General features: G+C 42.2%; 1 protein-coding gene across 4 annotated transcripts in view; it reads right to left on the minus strand.

Annotated features, from left to right (window-relative positions):
• CNKSR2 (connector enhancer of kinase suppressor of Ras 2) overlaps positions 1 to 21,021 on the minus strand; it is a 431,743-nt gene that overhangs the window by 64,704 nt on the left and 346,018 nt on the right. For all 4 annotated transcript variants that reach the window (XM_088451603.1, XM_088451600.1, XM_088451599.1 and 1 more), the window contains one exon: positions 9,766 to 10,294. In XM_088451603.1, the coding sequence (XP_088307729.1) occupies positions 9,766 to 10,294 (529 nt within the window). The remainder of the gene's footprint in view (positions 1 to 9,765; positions 10,295 to 21,021) is intronic.

Consider the following 21,021-nt stretch of genomic DNA (forward strand, 5'->3'; position numbering starts at 1 on the left):
CTACTGGGGTCCTCGACACTCACTAACTTAATTTAGCACTTCCTAATTTCGGTAGTACGCAGGTGGATCCAATAAGGATGGTGGTTTTCCACCCCAAGGTATTAAAATTACAACTAAGCCAAGATTTTCAAATGTGAATAATTAGAAACATTAACACATTTTTAAACAAAGCTGTTTTGACATGTCAAATTATTACTAGACAGCTGAAGCTCCTCCTACAACATGTCCTAATATTACAGTATATGATACATGGCAAAAAGACTCTGCATCTTTTTGTCATGCGAAATGCTATGCTAGGGTCAGTGGATGAGCACCCGCAGCTGCACACAGAGTATAAGCATGCCATATCATGTTAATCAGCAGAAGCTGCTTGTATGTCCTATTCACATCACTGCAAATAACACGCTTGTGAAGGGAAAAAGTCACACGAAAAGACGTCACCGCTATCGAGTCATGCCACAGCATGGCGCAACTAGAAGGGCAGTTTAACTCACAAGATGGCTAGCACATCTGTATGCACAAATGTGCGTAGCTCGTAATAACGTTGACACACCCTCACAGAACTTAGCCTAAAGTGTGAATGCCCCATTACCACAGTGTTACACACATCCAGGTACAAGTGGAGATGCTGCTGAGTTGTGTACGACTAAGCAATACGTGTAGTTGTGTACTCTCGGCTCCGAAGCACGTGCAACGTGAAAACACACAAGACACGTCCACGAAACAGACGTGTGTTTAATTCTGCAACTGCCCCACTATGAGCTGTTCCCAATACAAAACGATATGCTGTGCATACAATATCCAATTGTCATACTGATCAGTCGATAACCCTCTGATTGGGACGATACTTGAATAGTGTATTGCCGCGACAGATCTATTGTGTGTTTAATTCTGCATCTGCCCCACTATGAGCTGTTCCCAATACCAAACGATATGCTGTGCATACACTGTCCAATTTTCACAGGGCCATAACTAGCTGTGTGCGAGCGGTGCGACTGCACAGATCGCAGGGCTCTGTGGGTGGCACCGCTGCTCACCCACGGTCCCTGCATCTGGCCAGAATCTATGCAACAGTGCCGTCTGGAGTCTGAAGCGTCCTTAGGACACTTCAGGCGTGCCCAACACTGCCCTTATAGCAGCCCGGAGCATCCTGATTTTTTTTTAATTGTTATATACAGTATTTTAAATAAACAGATCAATCAAAGATGTTTATGTACAATTTTTTTACAATTGATTTAATATTTTGACTGCAGCGCTGTGGCTCTTTTTGCTTGTTTGTTTGTCTGGAAGATTGCCTATATTCTTCTGTTGGGTTGTGTTTGGGCTTAGTTATGACTTAATGTATTACAGGATATCCTTTTATATTCAAGCATCAGGATGCATAGAAGATTGTGGGATACAACTTTATTGTCACTAGTAACTGTGAAATGAACAGCATGACATTGAGGATTACCCAACATCTATATACAATACAGTATGCAGTCCCAGTTTATGAAACAGTGCCATCTACTATCCCTCTAATGTGGCTTCTCATGTCATTCTCAGCCTGCAGATGTTGCTATATTGTTATTAACTTCATGCACTAGTCTAATACTACACCAGTACTAGAGAGGTGCAAGCAAAATAAACAATGTGTGCAGCTGTGCACCATGCTAGGTCCCCATGGAATCTTGCAGATAACAGAATACTGTATGCCCCTGAATATTTCACATGAGAGAAATTTCCTATTAAATAATTTAAAATATAACAATGCAGCTGTTTTACTCACCACAAGCTGCTCATAAGCAGAATTAACGCTGAGCTAGGAAAGAACATTTTCTACTATTAAAAGAAATATTTATCTGAGGTCTGAGTGAATGTTCTGAACTTTAATTATTTTAGCGTTTTTTCACTCTAACAACTGTCATTGCAATTTCTGCTTTTTAAAGGACCCACTAACAGAAGTATGAAGTTTCAAATAATGTGTAGTAAGTGTGTGTGTGTGTGTGTGTGTGTGTGTATGTGTGTGTGTGTGTATGTGTGTGTGTGTATGTGTGTGTGTGTGTATGTGTGTGTGTCATATTTGCCTATGGAACGGACGGGAGGCTCCCGAAAATCATGTGGCACACCCGGCCACCTGGAAGAGTAGGCAATTCTCCCGGAGCTGACCGACACCTTCCTGCACCCCCTGTGAGGAAAAGTGGGCCATCCAGGGGAGGAGAATCATTTCATCGTAGCCCCACTCTCCGCTTTACAATTCCTGTAATATTGGCACTGTAAAGCAGGGGGATGATGACGTGATTGAGCCACCACGCCCCTTGCACTGCCCACCTATAGCAATTCCACGTCCCCCAACTGTAACAAGGCAGCCGACCTGGCTGCCCTCTCCCGGAGAAAGTCAGTAAGGATGGTGTGTGTGTGTGCCATACATGCCTACCCTTCCGAGAATTCGCGGGACGATCACGATTTTTCGGGTGAACCCCGCACCCCTGGAAGGGTAGGCACTTCTCTCGCATTCTGCCTACTTCCTAGTGAAGTGGGCAGAATGGGGAGAACTGCTGTGGCGATCGCGGGTCCCCGTGTAGGGGGCAGGGCTTAATGATGCAATTCTTCATGAATCGCATCATTTTTCTAAATATGGAGCAACAGGTGCTTTATGGTACGTTTTCCTGCACATAGCAAACGGGTTTGGTTTATTTTGTAGACATTCATAATGTTGACATGGTCATTATTTCGACATGTTCTGTTCATAATGTCGACATGTTCATAATGTTGACATGGGCCATGTCGACATTAAGCATGTTGAAATGGCAACATGGTGAGAATCTCCTATGTTGACGTTCTGACCATGTTGATATTTTTCAGGAGTCGACCTTTATGATGTCGATGTGAATGTCGACCTTCTGGTGATGACATGATGAATATTGACATTGTCACTGTCAAACCTGCCTCAAAGGCAAGATGGCCACCGATGTGCATCGATGGTACCATATGTGTCGTCGCACGCAGGTAAGGTGGCAGCAATGGGTGTCTTTATGCTCTGGTGATCTTTGCTGACATTAGCATATTTTCGCAGCTGCATTGCGTACGAAAACGCAGCTGCGATCGCATTAGCATCCATCTCTGAATCAGGTCCTCTGTTCTTATGCTGCATGCTCTGGGCAAGATTATGGGTACATTTTCTCTAGGCTAAACTACATGGGGCACAGAAAGCTCTTCTGTGCTGTTAAAGTGAACATTACTTGCCTACTTTTGAAAAAGCATTTCAGGGAGATTGTGAACGCAACACCTATGAGCGCAGCAGTAAAGTGACTGTGCACTGGTAAATCTGAGAGGTGAGTCATAACATTTATTTACTTCCAAATGTAAATGAGTCCTAAAGCAGTTTGTAAGATCTACTTGTTGATGAAAGCACACAGATACTTTTCAGAAAATGTAGCCATAGGAATCATTGGGGGAAATTCAAATGTTTTGCCGGCGGCTTTTTTTCTAAGACGCCCAACAGAGCAATTAAATTGTTGCTCCATCAGGGCGCGATAGCCACCGACGCCGGCATTTCTGCTCACACGCTCAGGAGGGTGTGAGCAGAAATGTGTGAGAAGCCCCCTGGTTAGGACGTGCTAACCGCAGTTAGCGCACCCTAACCAGAACTTTAGATGGGTTTAGCCATTTTACACAGCTAAACTCGGGGCGAAGAGGGCGATTAGTGAGCGCCCAGAACAATTGAATTGCAACACTGGGTGACGGCTATCGAGCCCTAACGGAGCAACAATTGAATTGCTCTGTTATCACGCCTAAAAAAACTACTGAATCGCCCCCTCTGTGCCTTAGGGAAATTATACTAATGATCTCATTTGAATGTATATATCTCTGTATTTTTTTGTATATAACAGTTACATAATGGGGGTAAGGTGTAATCAGGGAGATTGCTACCATTTCAGGGAGTCTCCCTGACAATCAGGGCGAGTTGGCAAGGATGGAGTGAATCATTTCATATTTGTAGCTAATGCTGCGGACTTCAAGTAGTGTGAATCAGCAGAAGTAGTCAAACACCAAAAGAAGAATCAAGGACACTTGGGAGCAAAAGTAACCTGATTTTAGGAATGTTTACCTTACTACATGTTAACATCAAACAGATCCCTAGACAAAATCCACCAGAAAAAAAGGTAGCCTGACTAATATAGAAGATGTCCAGTTTAACAAAAACACAATGGTGGTCTGGTTGGCCCACTTATAAAGAATTGCTGGCATGAGAAAAATGAGGTAATATCAAAAACATAATTCGAGCACACCCCATGAGTGAGAAGCAACTTCCGATATCCCACTGGAATCAAAATCACACAACAATCAGAAAAGTATTCTTTCCCTAATGTGACAGTTGACCTGTCATGTCTAATTACTCAGTCTACTAGTGCACAGCAAGACAATCATACATCAATGACCTTCAATACTTCCACTCAGGAAAACATGCTAAACTAAAGATAATCTTCAAATCACTGGGACTGGGAAGATATCCAAATAAATAATTGGGGGATAATTGTGTAGGAGTAAATTTGGTGTTGGGGGTAACGCAAATAATGTGATTTATAAATGAAAACGTGAGGCCTGTATTAGACAAAATAAATGTATCAATACACTTCAGTTTCTGCATTTTGATATCTAGTATATAACGAAACATGGCATAGAAAATTTCATCACGTAGGACCATCATTAGCTTGAACACCTGCAGTTGACCTCTCTGGCACATCTCTGGGGGATGTGGTTGACTTTATTCTGCATGCCCTTACTGCCAAAGTGAGCTCAACTCAAAATAAGGAAACAAGTTTTGTACACATGCACTGTAAACATGTATGTGTTGTGCAAATGGACTTACATCCTACTCAGCCTATGGTCTACATGATGCACTTCTCATTTTACAGGACACACTTGACTAGTGTCTAAAGGTGCGTATCCACTACACGAGCGTGGAACGACTGTACGATTACAACATTGTAATCGTGCAATCGTTCATCATCCTGTGCAGTGGATAATGGGTCTCATTCAGATCCGCTCGCGAGCGCAGGACGATGTTACCCAAATGCGCATGCGCACGACGGAGGGAGCTCCGTCGTGCGCATGCGCGAGACCCGGACAGACAGCGACAGCCAAGCTGTCGCTCCGGGTCTCGCACCAAACGGGGGATGCTGTCGATGTTGCTGGACAGCACGCCCCCTTTGGTGGGCATGCCGGGGGCGTTGCTGCCAGATGGAGGCGTTCCCGTGGGAATGCCTACCGTCTGAAGCCGGCCCCAATGACATCACTAGTGATGTCAGTGGGAGTGATTTCGGCTCTGATAGAGCCAAAATCACTCCAGGGCTTGCGGCCACGAGACCCTACCACAGGGTCTCGTCGCAAGACCGATGGTCGCGATGGTCTTGACCATCGCGACCATCATCATGGACGCTCACATAAGCTGTGGGTGGTAACCCACAGATATGCGAGCATCCAAAAGGCCGCTCCACATTTAAATAGGACGGCCCTGATTCAGAGCGAGCGCTCTGGTCAGAGAGTCTGGCTCTGAATCAGGGCCAGTGTTCCTAAACTGAATGATATGTCGTTCAGTGCAGCCACACAATAACAGTAATTATATGTAGTAAAGCACAAAAGTACAGAACAAAGCTACTTTAAGACAGTAGTTGATGGGGCTAAAAGGTCCCTACACACGAAACGATATTGCCAACGATCCGACACATCGGAATTATGAATTGTCAATATCGTTCCATGTGTATGACCTATATCGTGCATTGTGCGCTCACCTGGGGTCGTCAGTCGCATCGCCTGATCTTATGAACATGCAGAAACATCAGGCGATGTGGCTGACAATCCCAGGCAGCGCTATGAGGCAGGAGCCAGCATATAATGGGTGGTCGGCCACTGGATTTCCCCGTGTGATCGGACAGTCAGATATGCCGGCCTGGGATCGTGGGTCAAACCGGCAGGTCCACAATCGTACCGTGCATACTGTGTACCCACCTTAAGGCATATCCCTTTTTAACTTGTAGATAGATCTCAAATGTAAAGTGTATTACATGTATTTAAGAGATCAGAAAGCAATCATTATGATTCCCCCCAACGTGGAGATAAACTGACAACTGTCGCACTAATTATTTGGTTTTGTCTTCCTTTTGTTCAACATATAGGGCCCCATTTATCAACAAAGGTAATCCGTAAACACCAGCGGAATTTTTAGTTTAGTATCACTCTGATGCAAACAAATAAATACACTGGTATATAGTATTTACCAATACTTACCCCTCTGGCGAGGTCCAGCGAAGTCCTCCTCATCTGCGAGGTCCTCTGCTGGGCTGCTGGCATCCTAACAGTGCCAGCGACGGGGGTCTTGTGTAATGTGCATGCGCGAAGGTCCGTCTGCGCATGTGCATGACACAGGGACCTAGCAGTGCCTGGAAGGCTTCGCTGAAGCCGGAAAGGCAACGCCGGGTCCCCATTGGCAGGAATGGGGACCGCATCGCTCTCAAGAGCGATGCTGTGACAAACCGCGGTAATCTTAGATTACTGCTGTTTCTTAAATACAGAAAGGAAGTCATAACACATTTAATGAGCGCTAAAGGGGTTATGCTTCCTTGATAAATGGTCTCTTGTTCATTAGCACCTAGTTCTGGAACATGGGGGTAAATTTACTAAGGGTTTATTTTCAGTTCCATTCTATTTTGTGGTGATTTTGACAATCAGGTATTTACTAAAGGCAAAACCGACTCAAAATCCCCAGAAATTCGACTTCACACACAAATAGAACTTCAAATAGAACATCGGTACTTCCCCATAGTCAACAGTAGAAAAAGATTTAAACTAACAGTTGAAAATAGACCAAAAATCACCATTTTCAATTGAACCATCACAAACAGTTCTATTTTATTTTTAAATGATGTAGAATTGACTGAAAACTCAATACAATGGAAATCACATGGGACAAAACCATGTGGGGCACTCTAACTGTATAAATCAGGCATTTAAAGGCATAGCAATACAGTGCATGTGACATGTTTTGGCCAATAGGAATGCTTTTGTATAATTTTGTGCCTATTTTGGGTCGATTTTCGGTTCTATTGAGGATGAATAGAACACATTTAGAACTTCAAATATAAACTAAACTAACCCAAAATCGGCTGTTAGTAAATTAGCTATTTTGAATCTAAACACTGTGGTCGATTTTGTGGGGATGTTGGTTCTAATTTGGTCGATTTTAAATGTAACCAAAATTGACTTTTAGTAAATTTACCCCATGGTCTCTCATATGCTCTGACTCAGGGGGTCATTCAGACCCGCTCGCGAGCGCAGGACGCTCGCAAGCGGGTCGATGTTGCCCTACTGCGCATGCGCACGACGGAGGGAGCTCCGTCGTGTGCATGCGCGAGACCCGGCGAGCGACGGGCTCTCCGTCGCTCCGGGTCTCGCACCAAAGGGGGCGTGCTGTCGATGTTGAGTGACAGCACGCCCCCTTTGGTGGGCGTGCCGGGGGCGTGGCTGCCGGACGGAGGCGTTCCCACTAGTGATGTCAGTGGGAGTGATTTTGGCTCTGATAGAGCCAAACTCACTCCAGGGCTTGCGGCAGCGAGACCCTAACGCAGGGTCTCCGTCGCAAGCCCGATGGTCGCGATGGTCTTGACCATCGCGACCATCATCATGGACGCTCACTATAGCTGTGGGTGGTAACCCACAGCTATGCGAGCGTCCATAAGGCCGCTCCATTTTCATGTAGGAGAGCCCTGATTCAGAGCGAGCGCTCTGGTCAGAGCGTCCGGCTCTGAATCAGGCCCACAGTTCTTTCCTTCTCAGACTCGATGCAAAATAAATAGCTGTTCCTGTATATGCAAGTTTAGTAAACTGGTAGCTGAGGAGAAGCTGCCATAAGCAGGGATGCCGACAGAGGTGTACTGATTACTCAGGCCCGAATTTGTTGGAGGGGCCCGGCGGGAGCCCAAGTCAGCTGCTGAGGATGGCAAATGTTCCCTTTTGCAGTGCTGCTGAGGGGAACAAATGTCTCCCTTTGCAGAGCGTGATGCCGATTTGCCGCGCATAGCATTTTATTATTTTTTTTTTACAGATTGGGCGTGGCCACATCTCCCGGATTTCATCACTCCCTCTAGTATCCAGGTCCCGCTCAGCTCTCGGCAGCCCTGGCCACAGGTGTAGTAGCGCAAGGTTTATACCCTAAAATTCTGCCACAGCTGGAAAGTGGTACCCACAAGACGTCACCTGTATGAACGCATTAAAAGGGTGTAAAAATGTAATCAAACACGTCATAGGTTGAATTAAATGGTAATTTTTAACCTGTGGCGTAGTTGGTGTAATGGTTAGCATTGCTGCCTCACAGCACATAGGTTTTGGGCTTGATTCCCACTACATTGCAGTATCCTCTGTCCCTGCGAATTATATACCCAGCATAATGTATGAGTCTTTCACGTTTATGAAAGACTTCTCCGGGGAAGCTCACACTGTGCATTCCACCGGCGGTGGGAGAGAGAACGGAAAATCTCTCTCCTGCTAGTAAACCTCCATAGGCTTAAAGCAATTTACACCATTTAAAGATGGTGTCGAATCAGGCCAAACTTCGTAAAGCTATGCTTTTTAGAGTTTGGTACACAAGGCTGAGATAATAGTCCCCATTGATAATAATGGGGACTGCAATCTGCAGTGCTAATTAACACTTTGCCGGGGATTTCTACAATTCATAAACTGCAGTTTCTACATAATTTTATGGAAAAAAACTTGATACATCGGCCCCTAGGTCTGGATCATTATAATATAAACACAACTGAGAGCGGACTCTCCTTCTTGAAACAAAGGGTCTCTTGTCTTCTTACAACACTGGGGGTCTGTACACCGAAGCTCCGTCATGGTCTTTCCTAACCAGGCTCAATTATATTTGAATTACAGAAGTTTAATAGTAGCTCTCTAGCTTATTGTTTCCAAAATCACCATAAAGTCACCATATAAAAAACACTTAAAACGAATATGCTGCTTACTACTACAGTAGATCTCATCTTATGGAAGCAAGAGAAATCTCAAACACTTCTATTCTTCCAATAAATTTATGTACAGTATTTCACAGGATGAATACATTGATCCACAAATAAAACAGAACTGCACATCCAGAAGCTTATTGCACACCCCTATTACATTGATCCACAAATAGAACATCACAACATATGCAGTTTACTTGATGCATAAACATATATTGCACATAAAAACATTAAATGAGATATATTATTTGCTCATAAAGAATGTTGTGTTTTGTGTACAGTTGTGGCGACTGTTTCTGTTTTATGGGTGTGGTGGGTACTTAGGATAGTGGAAGATTAAAAGTATAAGATTTTAAAATTATATTGTCTATAGGGAAATCCTACATTTTACCAATAAACAGTGCTTCCAATGTAAGTATTTTAATTCCTTGTTATACTGTATATAAAAAAAGGTTTCTTAGAAGAATAAGCCATTACTGTACCTGGAGTAAATACAATAATATTTTTAGAAAGACTAATATTGCCTCCTTGAGCCAGCTATAAATATGAACTGATTAATTTCCTAAGCTTTGTGTTCTTTTTATTTCCCAACTGCATAAATACTGTACATATGGGCCAGGCTATGAATAGAGTCCATGTTGGTGATATTATGTGTACGTGTTAGGATGTATGCTGAATCACGACTCAAGCCTCTGTTTGATGCATTCACATTATCTATCTTTGCATCATTTGTGTTTAGAAAAATAAAAAACAAAGCACTTACTTGCTTCTTCTGGTTTTTCTGGCTCTTCAGATGTGCCCTCCTCTTGCCTGTCTTGTTTTTGAGGTGTCTCTGTTGCTTCCAAAATACTGACTGGTGACAATGGAGCACAATGGCTTAACCCAGCATCTCTTGGTAGTGTAAAACTGCGTGGCTTTGCCCTACTGCCACCTAGTACTTGTAATCTGTTACCCTCCACTAAAGGATATAGGCCATAGTGATCTTGTTGGTGGTATTTTGGAGCTGGAAGTGTAGACTGCCGCCTGTGATCTGGGGAGGCCACTCCAGGGTCAGTGAATACTGAGTCCTCCAGAGGAAGAGTCTGAAGATAGTGAAGTCCTGAGCTGGTTAAAGGTGTCTCAATTAAATCCTGCCAAGATCGCCGCTGACTGGCGGTTTTACGCACAGGAGAATCATTGCTACTCCCTGCAGGTTCCTGACGATTTTCTTCATGTGAAGATTGGGACTGTGAGGTTTCTGTGGAAGATAACCTGCCGTGTTTTGCTTCCAGAAAAGGGCTGGCACAAGTCATCTATATGGAAAGAACGAGAGTCATTATTTAAGACAAATCTTGCTAGTCTATGTCAAATACATCAATCACTGTAGTTTGCAGAGTGGTTGTCTAAACTAATAGGGACAAAGCTTGTTCTTTGCTATGTTCTATTCACTTAAAAAATACATAGAATTAGTTACACATTAATATGATGACCCTCAGTTGCAATATATTATCTTACATAAGTTTTCTTTATTTTAGATGTAAGGAGTTAATTTGTAGCTGTTTTTTCCCACTTCTAAAAATCTTCACCAAACTGTTGAAGAATCAATCAGCACACTACCAGCTGCTAAGACTCTTTGTAAATCACCAGTTGTTTTATCTGGGCAAAGTTTTTTCTAGTTAACAGTTCCGAGTGTTTCATAATTTCATCTGCATTTGCCCTTCCGTTTCGGCTACACAGATCCGGTCTTGAAACACTAGATTTTCTGACTTCAAGAGTGAGCACTATCACAGACAGCGACGGATTTGTGCATTCTATCTATCTCCAATATTTATAATTACAAAAAATGTACTGTGTCAAGTAATCTGTACACCACTGTAAAACCAAATGAACATTTAAAGGCAACACTTACCGGATGTTAATATAAATGTCATTTTTTTGTGGAGAAGCTTATTCTTGTGGAAAGAGGCATAATGTTTTCTTTTAAATTGTTTTAGATCTATCATACCTACTCCCTGCAATAAAATACTTTGCTTCAGCATTGAGCTAAATAACTAATAGATTTGTTTTTTTAGTTAGTGGATATCACACTGCTGAGATGTGCAAACATAAAATACACTCTAACCAAGCAAGCAGGCATTTATCTTAGCTGCCAGACCAACACTATCCTGATAAAGAGAAGAAATCCAGTTGCCAGTGTGGACGGAACCAGGAACAAGCTAAAGCTGGCACAGCCAGAAAGGGAATGTAGTTAAAGTGATCTGAGTCATATTTAAAGGACAAGCTGGTTTAGATAACCCCAGTAGAAGTAGCAAAATTAGATTACTGATACAATAATCAGGCAAAGGAATAAAAACAAGCTGTTGTGCTTAAATAGCCTAGTGCGTCCTCTGACTGGCCACAAATTAGGAGAAGATGAAGCTCATTGAGCATTGCAAATTACTGCAGTTCAAATTTTATCTGTGTCAGTCAATCAAGGCAATAGACCAGCAACACAGGATGCAGGGTTCAAGGCCAATACTTTATTATGGTGACCTCTTGAATCAATGTGATTGAAGATGTCATAAGGGATGTTGCACAATGAATTAATGGTTAAAAATATTGTATGCGATTTTATGACTAAATTACAGTTGTGCCTTTTAACACCTAGCATCTATATGCCATAAGAATGAGAATCCCAGCACAACTGAGACGCTGTGGGAGGAGTAGAGTACTGTAGTTTTCCTTAAATTTTACATCGCAAATGCAGCAAAACAGGACTCACAGTGTACTAGAGATGCTGGGCTCCCAGTTTAGCTGCACAGGAATTAAACACATACAAAGTCAGAGATGCAGCACACTGGTACTTGGCGTAAGAAAAAGACACAGCCCCTGCAGTGCAGCATTTTGTACAAAGATTGAGAATCAGTCGCACACAGAATCTAGCAAAGTAGTTTGGTCACTCTCAGTTGCTTTATTTATGTGAATGAGACACACATTTTGAGTGAGAAAGGCGCTCAGTCGAATCACCCAGGCTCTGGTGAGCTGAGAGAGGATAGGTGCAGCGACTTGAGCAACAGTGTATTAGGGCACATCTGTATAAAAAAACAATCACTAGGAATCAGAGCAGTGTGAGTGATATGCAACCATGACAGCCTAATTTCCATTGTGGTTTTGTTTTTCAGTTTTATAGAGAACCTTAACTGTCTCTCAGTGGTCATTTTATCAACGTCCTGTCTTTTCTTCTCAAATTCAAATTTTTCACAACTAAAGCACACGTAACATACTGTAAAAAAGCAGTATCTGAATTAATAAAACCTTGTCAATCCTACCACATCACACATCCCTGTGTAATGATAAAAATTGTAAGACCGAGCCTTGTCTGGTATACCAGATGCCAAAGGAACAGTTATTCTAAATGTACCCAATCTGAGCTGGTTAGTATGATTTCATGTAGTTCTACAGCATGTAAATACCATTAATCATAGTTATCTGATCAATGTTATTTTTAATTGACGCTCTTTGTTCATGTGTTGTATGTGTGTGCTCTCAGCAAAGCCAAAATGTAATGTAAAATAAGAAAAGAAAAACATGACTCTCTTCTATACTAAAGACAAATTAATCAAAGAGTTGAAGTGGGTTCCAGTATTTGTGATTCTAGAGTAATAATGCTAGATAAGACCTCAAGAGGGGTTATTAAAATTCCTCCCATAAAGCCCCTATGTAACGTCGGGCCACACATAATAATAGCAAGTGAGTAAAAAAAACAACCACTATTCTACATGAGTCAGTTTACTTTTATCAGAGGTAAGGGATGGGGTGGGGGGATCAAAACATAATAAACTCTTTACCCTCTTAGATTATTAGACTGCAGCACTGAAAATGTAGCCATCCTGGCGTGGAGTTTTGCTAATTCATTCATTTTCTAGATACAGATGTGTACAAGAGCTGTGCTGGCTGAAAATATTTTGTGAAGAGCTGCAATGGGGTGTCCGCTAATCAATTTGACCAGTCCTCATGATGGGGTTTCCTAGTTCTTTGTAGTAAAAGCAGAGGTTGAAGTCCATTACAAATTGCAACCATTGTCAGCCCTAAAAACCAGAAGTGGTTTGCCTAGTGAACCAAAAATTTAAATGGGCAAAGCTTCAGAAGATGAACCAGCCACTAGCACCAATATGTAATGCATGTGAGTAAATTGTCTTGTGATGAAACGCATCAGAAACAATTATCTCAGCTGAACTTTAGAAAGACAGCACTAATACTCTACTCCTCTATGGGGAGAAAGAGAAAACACAGAATCTGCACTTATGAGCTCAACATAAATGAGGCAATGACAATTAACACATTTTGGGAATTCATATAATACAGTACATATAACTGGTGTATTTTTTGCAAAGATCAAATATCTTTATTTGATGGATATTAAATGTATTTTCCAAGCACACTCATATAAGAAACAGACTAAATGGAGTAGCAGTGACAAGATAGAATCCAATACCTCCTTACTAGAAAAGTTATTTTAAGTCATACAAATAAAGTATATTAGACAAAGTGTATATATATATATATATATATATATATATATATATATATATATAGTTCGGGTTGGTCCACAAAAATGTAACATTTTGTATTTTTTTCATTATTTTTTGCGGTCTTTTTTCTATGTGGCTTATAATGAATAGGGCATGTTATTTATCAACTTTTGCCTATAGTGCTATATTTAGCCTGTGATATTAAGTTTTACTTTGATGTGTTGTTTGTATAATATTTTTCAATATAGGATGTTTGCACAGTTGTTTGATACCTGAAAGCACTATGGATCACTATCTTGATTGTTTATATCGTTGCCTTGGTGATAATGGGATGGGCATTGTGTCTCACCGATAGGAAGTTTTCCTTTGGTGGAACGCACATTGTCATCCCCTATACTTTAATGTTGTGTGGATGTAACATGCCGCGGTGGTCAGGTGACTTCCTGCATTATTTTGTATGCTGTGTTTCTATGACTACACCTCAGCCGGATATGCGCTCCACCGACCGGAAGTGTTTCCTAGGTGGAACGCACGCGGCTGGACAGCTTAACCACGCTCTACAGCGGCATCAGGTTATTGTCATTGACTCTAAAGTGTATATATGCCTTGGATATACTTATGCTAGATTAATATGTGATATATAAGGTGTGTACCCATCAGATCAGGTATTGTTTTTATGCTTATAGTCTGTTTCTATGTTATACTTGTTAATTAGGGGTGGGTTTAGTAATTAGAGTGGGTGGTGTTTCTGTGTACTGTGAAGGTATAAATGGGTTGTCAGTACTTTGTAATACATCTTGACAAAGGTCCACACTTGGGACCGAAACGTCGACATACTATGATACCTGCTGCTATGTAACATTTAAATAAAGGATTTTATTGGAAGACTGGTGAGTGCACCCCATTTTTTGCATATTTTTGTTCTATATATATATATATATATATATAGTGCGCCTCCTCAAAAAAGTATATGGAGTGGCAGCTCACAAGGGTAACTAGCAATTCCCTTTAAGCTTAAACATTTTGCTTCAAGCATATCAAATAGATGAATGAGTTCCTATACTCCAAAATACTCCAAAATACTCAAATATATAATAAACCAACTCACACTTTCAAGCAATTATTTAATACTTGTTAAATGCATATATCTGTCACAATATAAAAAAAGATAGGGCATTCCCTCCAATAGTTAAAAACACCTAAATATATCAAAAATTGTCGTATAAATCTCAACAAACTTGCAAAGTATAGCTTAAATTAAACACTACTAGTAAAAACAGAAGCATTCTTATTGCAGAAGCTGGAATACACTGAGTGGAAAGAGTTTTACAGTATATAATATCCACTCTCCTGGTTATATTTACTGTATATATAATATTTATCAGACCAGTGCGGCTTCCATGTCCAGTATAGTCACAGTCTGTGTTGGCACTTAGAGCCCTAGCTCAAATGGAGCGGCCACACTCTATGTATAGTGGGATGTCCGTTAATAGATCGCCGACTCCACATATGCAGAGGGGAGTTAGATGTGAGTCTATTTGGGGATTATGGTAGGGAGTGAGGCTATGCATGCTGCTGGATTAAAAGCCGGCAATGTTATTACTTTACACCTCTGCACCGATTGGGATGAAACCAACGCGAGGTGGTCCAGTTGGATCCTGGCCAGAAGGGGGTTAGGGCTCCGGTCGGACCTAGCGTTGGTGTACGCTGGGCAGAACTTTGACCCGGGAAGCCTGTTCTGAGTCTTCCACTGGATGGATTTGGACAAAAACTTCCCAGAGTGGTAACATTGGATCCCAAAAAACATACTAGGGGGTTGAGGTCCCGGTTGAACCTCCCATTGGTGTACACTGGGCAGAACTTTGACCTGGGAGCCTGTTCTGGGCCTTCCACTGGATGGATTTGGATAAAAACTTCACAGAGAGGTGGCAACTGGTCTAGAATGCTTAATGGCGTGGTTGGGGTCTCGGTTGGACCTCACGGCAAAGTGCGCCAAGCAGAACTTTAACCCAGGGAACCTCCCATTGGTATACACTGGGCAGAACTTTGACCTGGGAGCCTGTTCTGGGCCTTCCACTGGATGGAATTGGATAAAAACTTCACAGAGGGGTGGCAATTGGTCGAGGATGCCTAATTGAGTGGTTGGGGTCCCGGTTGAACCTCATGGCAAAGTGCATTGGGAAGAACTTTGACCCATGGGAGCCTGTTCTGGACCTTCCACTGGGTGGATTTGGATGACATCACATAATAAAACTTAATAACTTGAAAATTTAAACCCGGGCATCGCCGGGTACTTCAGCTAGTTTTATATATGGAATCTAACATTATTGTTACTTTAATAATTATTGTTACTTTAATAAGCATCATTCATCTTGGATATCATCTCGCTACCTGAAACTTAATATTTCTAAAACAGAATTAATTATATTTCCACCGTCCAATAACAGTTACCAACCTGATCTCTTTATAACTGTTGATAACTCAACAATCCACCCCGCCCCACAAGCTCGCTGCCTTGGTGTCATCCTTGACTCTGAACTGTCCTTTGTATCCCACATTCAATCTGTCTCAAAATCATGTTACATACATCTAAAAAACATATCCAAAATTCGACCATATCTCACACAAGACACTGTAAAAACTCTAATCCATGCACTCATTATTTCCCGCATTGACTATTACAATAGTCTCCTTACTGGTCTTCCCAAAAACAGGCTATCGCCATTAGAATCGATTGTGAATGCAGTTGCGAGGCTTGTCTTCCTTGCCAAACGGTCATTGTCTGCTGCCCCGCTCTGTCAGTCCCTCCATTGGTTACCGGTTTTCTACCGTATTCAATATAAAATACTGTTACTTACACATAAGGCCATTAACCAAATGACACCAACACCAAGATCTGCGTCTCTCATCCCCACGTATTACATGCTCCCATTCACGGTCACAGGACTTTCTGCGGGCACCCGCTCTATGGAATGCCTTACCACACACAATAAGACTTACCTCTAGTCTTCAATCCTTCAAACGTTCCCTGAAAACTCACCTCTTCAGACAAGCTTATCAGATTCCAGAACCGACCACATAAACTTCATAGCTTCCATGTCTTATTACATCCCCTCTCACAGTTCACACATAACCTCACACATTGTCTTTCTCTCACATCCTCCTGACATTTGGCCGACATTCCTGTGTGACTGGATCCTGCAGCCCACCAAGAAACTCTGCAGTCTGGCTGGACCAAATTGCAATATATAGCACCTATCCTTGTGTATCAATGCCTATTTCCCTTTAGATTGTAAGCTTGCAAGCAGGGCTTTCCTACCTATATATCTGTCTGTTATTACCCTGTTTGTTCTACGGAATATGTTGCGCTAAATAAGAAACTGCTAATAAATAAATTAAATAAATAAGCAGCAGCTGTGTTTAAAAGTACCAATGTCATTATGAAATATTTTTTGAATTATAACAGTTTAAAATATTGCTTTGACATGATTGACATGATTAATGCTAGTTGAGTGGACATTTTCAGAACGCACAACCGGAGAGATAACAGTAGCAAAATGAATTGAAACACAACTAAAAAAAAAATACCATAATGTTTAATATCTAATAAAAAAGATAAAAAATAAATAAATATATATATATATATATATATATTAATTGCTAATAGAATAAAATGTTTACCTGAGAATCTTGCACAAGCACAGAGGAAATGTAGGTGAATAACTAACATAATGGGAAAGAGCAAGCTCAGTGCATTTGCAGTAGATGTTTGATTAGTGATTTTCCAAAGCATCTGTGGCAGTAAGTATTATGACAGCTATTGTTAAGTTCTCTAACAAAGCAATAATATTAAAATACATATGTGCGATTATGTCTCACACCTGATTTACTCATATACTAAAAGAAAATTAATCTGATAAAAGGAAGCAGTCTCAGATTTGCTCTTACTACCCTGCTCACACGGAAGCTGATGCAGAGTTGAGATCAAGTCGGCCATAATTGCACCCACTTTGCATGCACAGACGCATATAATAATCTGTGGGCAGAGATGCACCTCAGCGGCCAGAACAGCCCTATCTATACGTTTCATTATGAGTGTGCAACTGCAATAGCTTTATAATTGGTGCCAAATAAGTGTCTGAAAATAGACATTATTACACTTCCAGCCAACACTGCATAACCAGCAACACTGTCTATATGCACGCACTGAACGCAGCCTACACATGGATGTCCTTTTACTACCCAATTACGCCCCTTCAATGAAGATGTGACAGAGGGTCTCATTCAGACCTGCTCGTGAGCGCAGGACGCTCGCAAGCGGGTCGACGGTACCCAAATGCGCATGCTCCGTCGTGCGCATGCGCGAGACACGGCGAGCGATGGGGAAGCCGTCCCTCAGGGTCTCGTACCAAAGGGGGTGTGCTGTCGATGGTGAGTGACAGCACGCCCTCTTTGGTGGGCGTACCGGGGGCGTGGCTGCCCAGATGGAGGCGTTCCCATGGGAACGCCTACCGTCTGGGTCCGGCCCCACTGACATCACTAGTGATGTCAGTGGGAGTGATTTTGGGTCTGATAGACCGCAGGGTCTCGTCGCAAGCCCGATGGTCGCGATGGTCTTGACCATCGCGACCATCATCATGGACGCTCGCATAAGCTGTGGGTGGTAACGCACAGCTATGCGAGCATCCAGGAGGACGCACCAAAAAAAAAAAAAAAACGCCCTGATTCAGAGCGGGCACTCGTTCAGAGCGTCCGGCTCTGAATCAGGCCAGAGTTACATATGACTCAGCATCACACCTACTTGTGTGTGGTTAGCTCCAGAACATGCACAGTGCCAACACATAGAAAATACATTTGTCACACCAGCTCTGCATCAGCCCCATCATTTGCAATGACATGTATCAGAAGTTTTATAATGCAGTTGTACAGTGAGGTCTGCTGACAGGCTGGACACTGTAATTCTGGCCAGTACAGTCACAGAGAAGAACGTCCACATTTTCAGGAAGATAAACAAGGCTGACCCCACATCAAGTACTCCCCATGATTAAAGGTTTGTTTGTATCCAAGGCCCATAATACAGTTACATGTTAATTTCAATAGAGTAATGAAAACATGGGAAACAGTCAAACCGGCTAGCAGTTCTTTTTTGGTTCATTAAGAAAATATCAAGGTATCATGGGGTTATTCCATAATTTTCTTATTTTTTTCTTTTTCTCCACTATCGCTCATTTATTGTAACTACTTTACTTCCTCTTTTATTCCCCTATCACCAAACTTAAGTGGGTCTCATAACTGAAACACTCTTCATCTGTGCTGCAGGATAAAATCAATCAGAGGGCTGACTAGGCTGCAGCATAGCCTCTGTAGGCCATGCCACTGGTAGGGTCATTACACCGCTAATCAGGGCTGCCAAGAGAAATCCTGGGCCCCGGTACCGCAAGTTCCCGGGGCCCCCATGGAGGGGGTGTGGCCACAGCATGTTGGGGGTATGGTTGCACCTTTTTGGGGGCGTGTCTAGAATGTGAGAAGCAGCCACTCACAGGAGCATGACATAGATACCAGCAGCTGGGCCGAAAGTATACCGACCTCATTAGCGAAGGGACCCAGCGAGGTGCTGGCATTGACAAGTGCGCATATACTTGCTCATGCCAGCAGCGACGACAGGGGCCATCCTGCATTTGGAGCGCACATCGTCGGCAACATAGTGGGTACACAGTGGCCGATGTGCCTGAAATGTCGCTCCGATCTGCTGGATTGGTCGACATATCGCTTACTGTGTACCCGGCTTTACTGTGGGTACACATCTGCACAATATCGACACAAATCTGGCATATCGTGCAGTGTGTATTGATTTGCGCACTCCCTTGGATGCATGCGATATCTTCTGATTGGCCGTGCGGCATAATCAATCAGATGATATCGTGTACGTCGATGCCATGCTGCGAAAATATATATATATACCTCGCGAGATGATGACATCATCATCTCGCGAGTGCATCAGCTCCGCAGTGGCGTGGCTGCAGTCTGTAAGTAAGTGACACTGTCTGTGTGACACATTGGCACACAGACAGTGCGATGCGGCCGGTGAAAGACCCCCATACCCCCACCCCCGAACTGCAGCCCGCCGCTGCCAGCAGTGGTTCTGTAGATCTTGAAGTGGCTAATAAAATTTTTTTAAACAAAAAACATAGCAGTGTGCTTTCGGCGGCCCAGGCCCCCTGCCAAGCCCCGGGCCCTGGTAATCTGTACCCGCTCCCCCCCCCCTCCGCGCCCCTGCCGCTAATTTCTGCTGACAATCATACTCTTGGTTGGACCTTAATAATATGTGAATCTGCTGCGGCCAATTAGGAGTCAGACGCTCCAACAGGAGGCAGGAAAGTGTCATGGGATGAATTCCCCACAATGCAGTTAGAGGGAACATTCACCCTAAACTGAACTGTAAAACCAACAACCACTGACATGATTAATGCTAGTTGAGTAGACATTTTCAGAACGCACAACCGGAGAGATAACAGTAGCAAAATGAATTGAAACACAACTAAACAAAATACCATAATGTCTGATATCTGAAATTATATATATATATATATATATATATATATATATATATATATGTATATATGTTGCTAATAGAATAAAATGCTTTCCTGAAGAATACTGCACAAACACAGAGAAAATGTAGGTGAGTAAATAACATAATGGGAAAGAGCAAGCTCAGGGCATTTGCAGATGTTTGATTAGTGATTTTCCAAAGCATCTGTGGCAGTAAGTATTATGACAGCTATTGTTAAGTTCTCTAAAGACACAAGGCCCAGTTCCTTAACAAAGCTGACCGCAGCTAGAATTGTTCTAACAAACACCCACGCACACCATAAAGCTACAAGTAACACAAATTAGAGAGGACATTCCCATTTACCATAAATATACTGATGGAGTCACAGACCAGTTTAAGTCAAAGAAGTTGATATAAAACAATTAAAATAAACTACAAATAATATAAAAAAAAAGAAACAGTGCTTCAGACTCATTGCCAGATTGTAGCTGGACAAGGCAAATTAAAGGGAGGCAATTTTTTTGGGTGTGTGGTGTGGGTGTAGGGGAGGAATGACAAAGGAAAAAAAAAATCAGCTTCTGTATATTTGTGTACCTATTAAATACTGTATATGTGCTATAAACATACTCATAAAGTTTGACTGAATTTGCAACTGGCCACCTGGGAGACAGCTGTTACCTTCAAAGGCGCAACCTACCTGCAAGCACGGCAACTGAGTGAATAAAAATGTTCTTAATTGACTTTGATTATCAGCCACAAGAATAGCAATCAAGGTATAGAGCTATAAAGTTACTGTTGCAGATAATTTACTTGCTAAACAAATGTAAAACAAATTTGTGTCAAAATAAATGTGCGCTGTTATTTATATATAGAAGACTGTTAAGTTCACAATAAAAATGAGAAAAAAAGATCTAAATAGAATGTCGAGACATGTATAATGTCAAATGGAGAATGAACATATTCGCAGAACTGGGGC

This window comes from Taudactylus pleione, unplaced genomic scaffold (assembly GCF_031769625.1).
Source record: "Taudactylus pleione unplaced genomic scaffold, aTauple2 ptg000026l, whole genome shotgun sequence".
In the NCBI taxonomy this organism is placed as follows: Eukaryota; Metazoa; Chordata; class Amphibia; order Anura; family Myobatrachidae; genus Taudactylus; species Taudactylus pleione.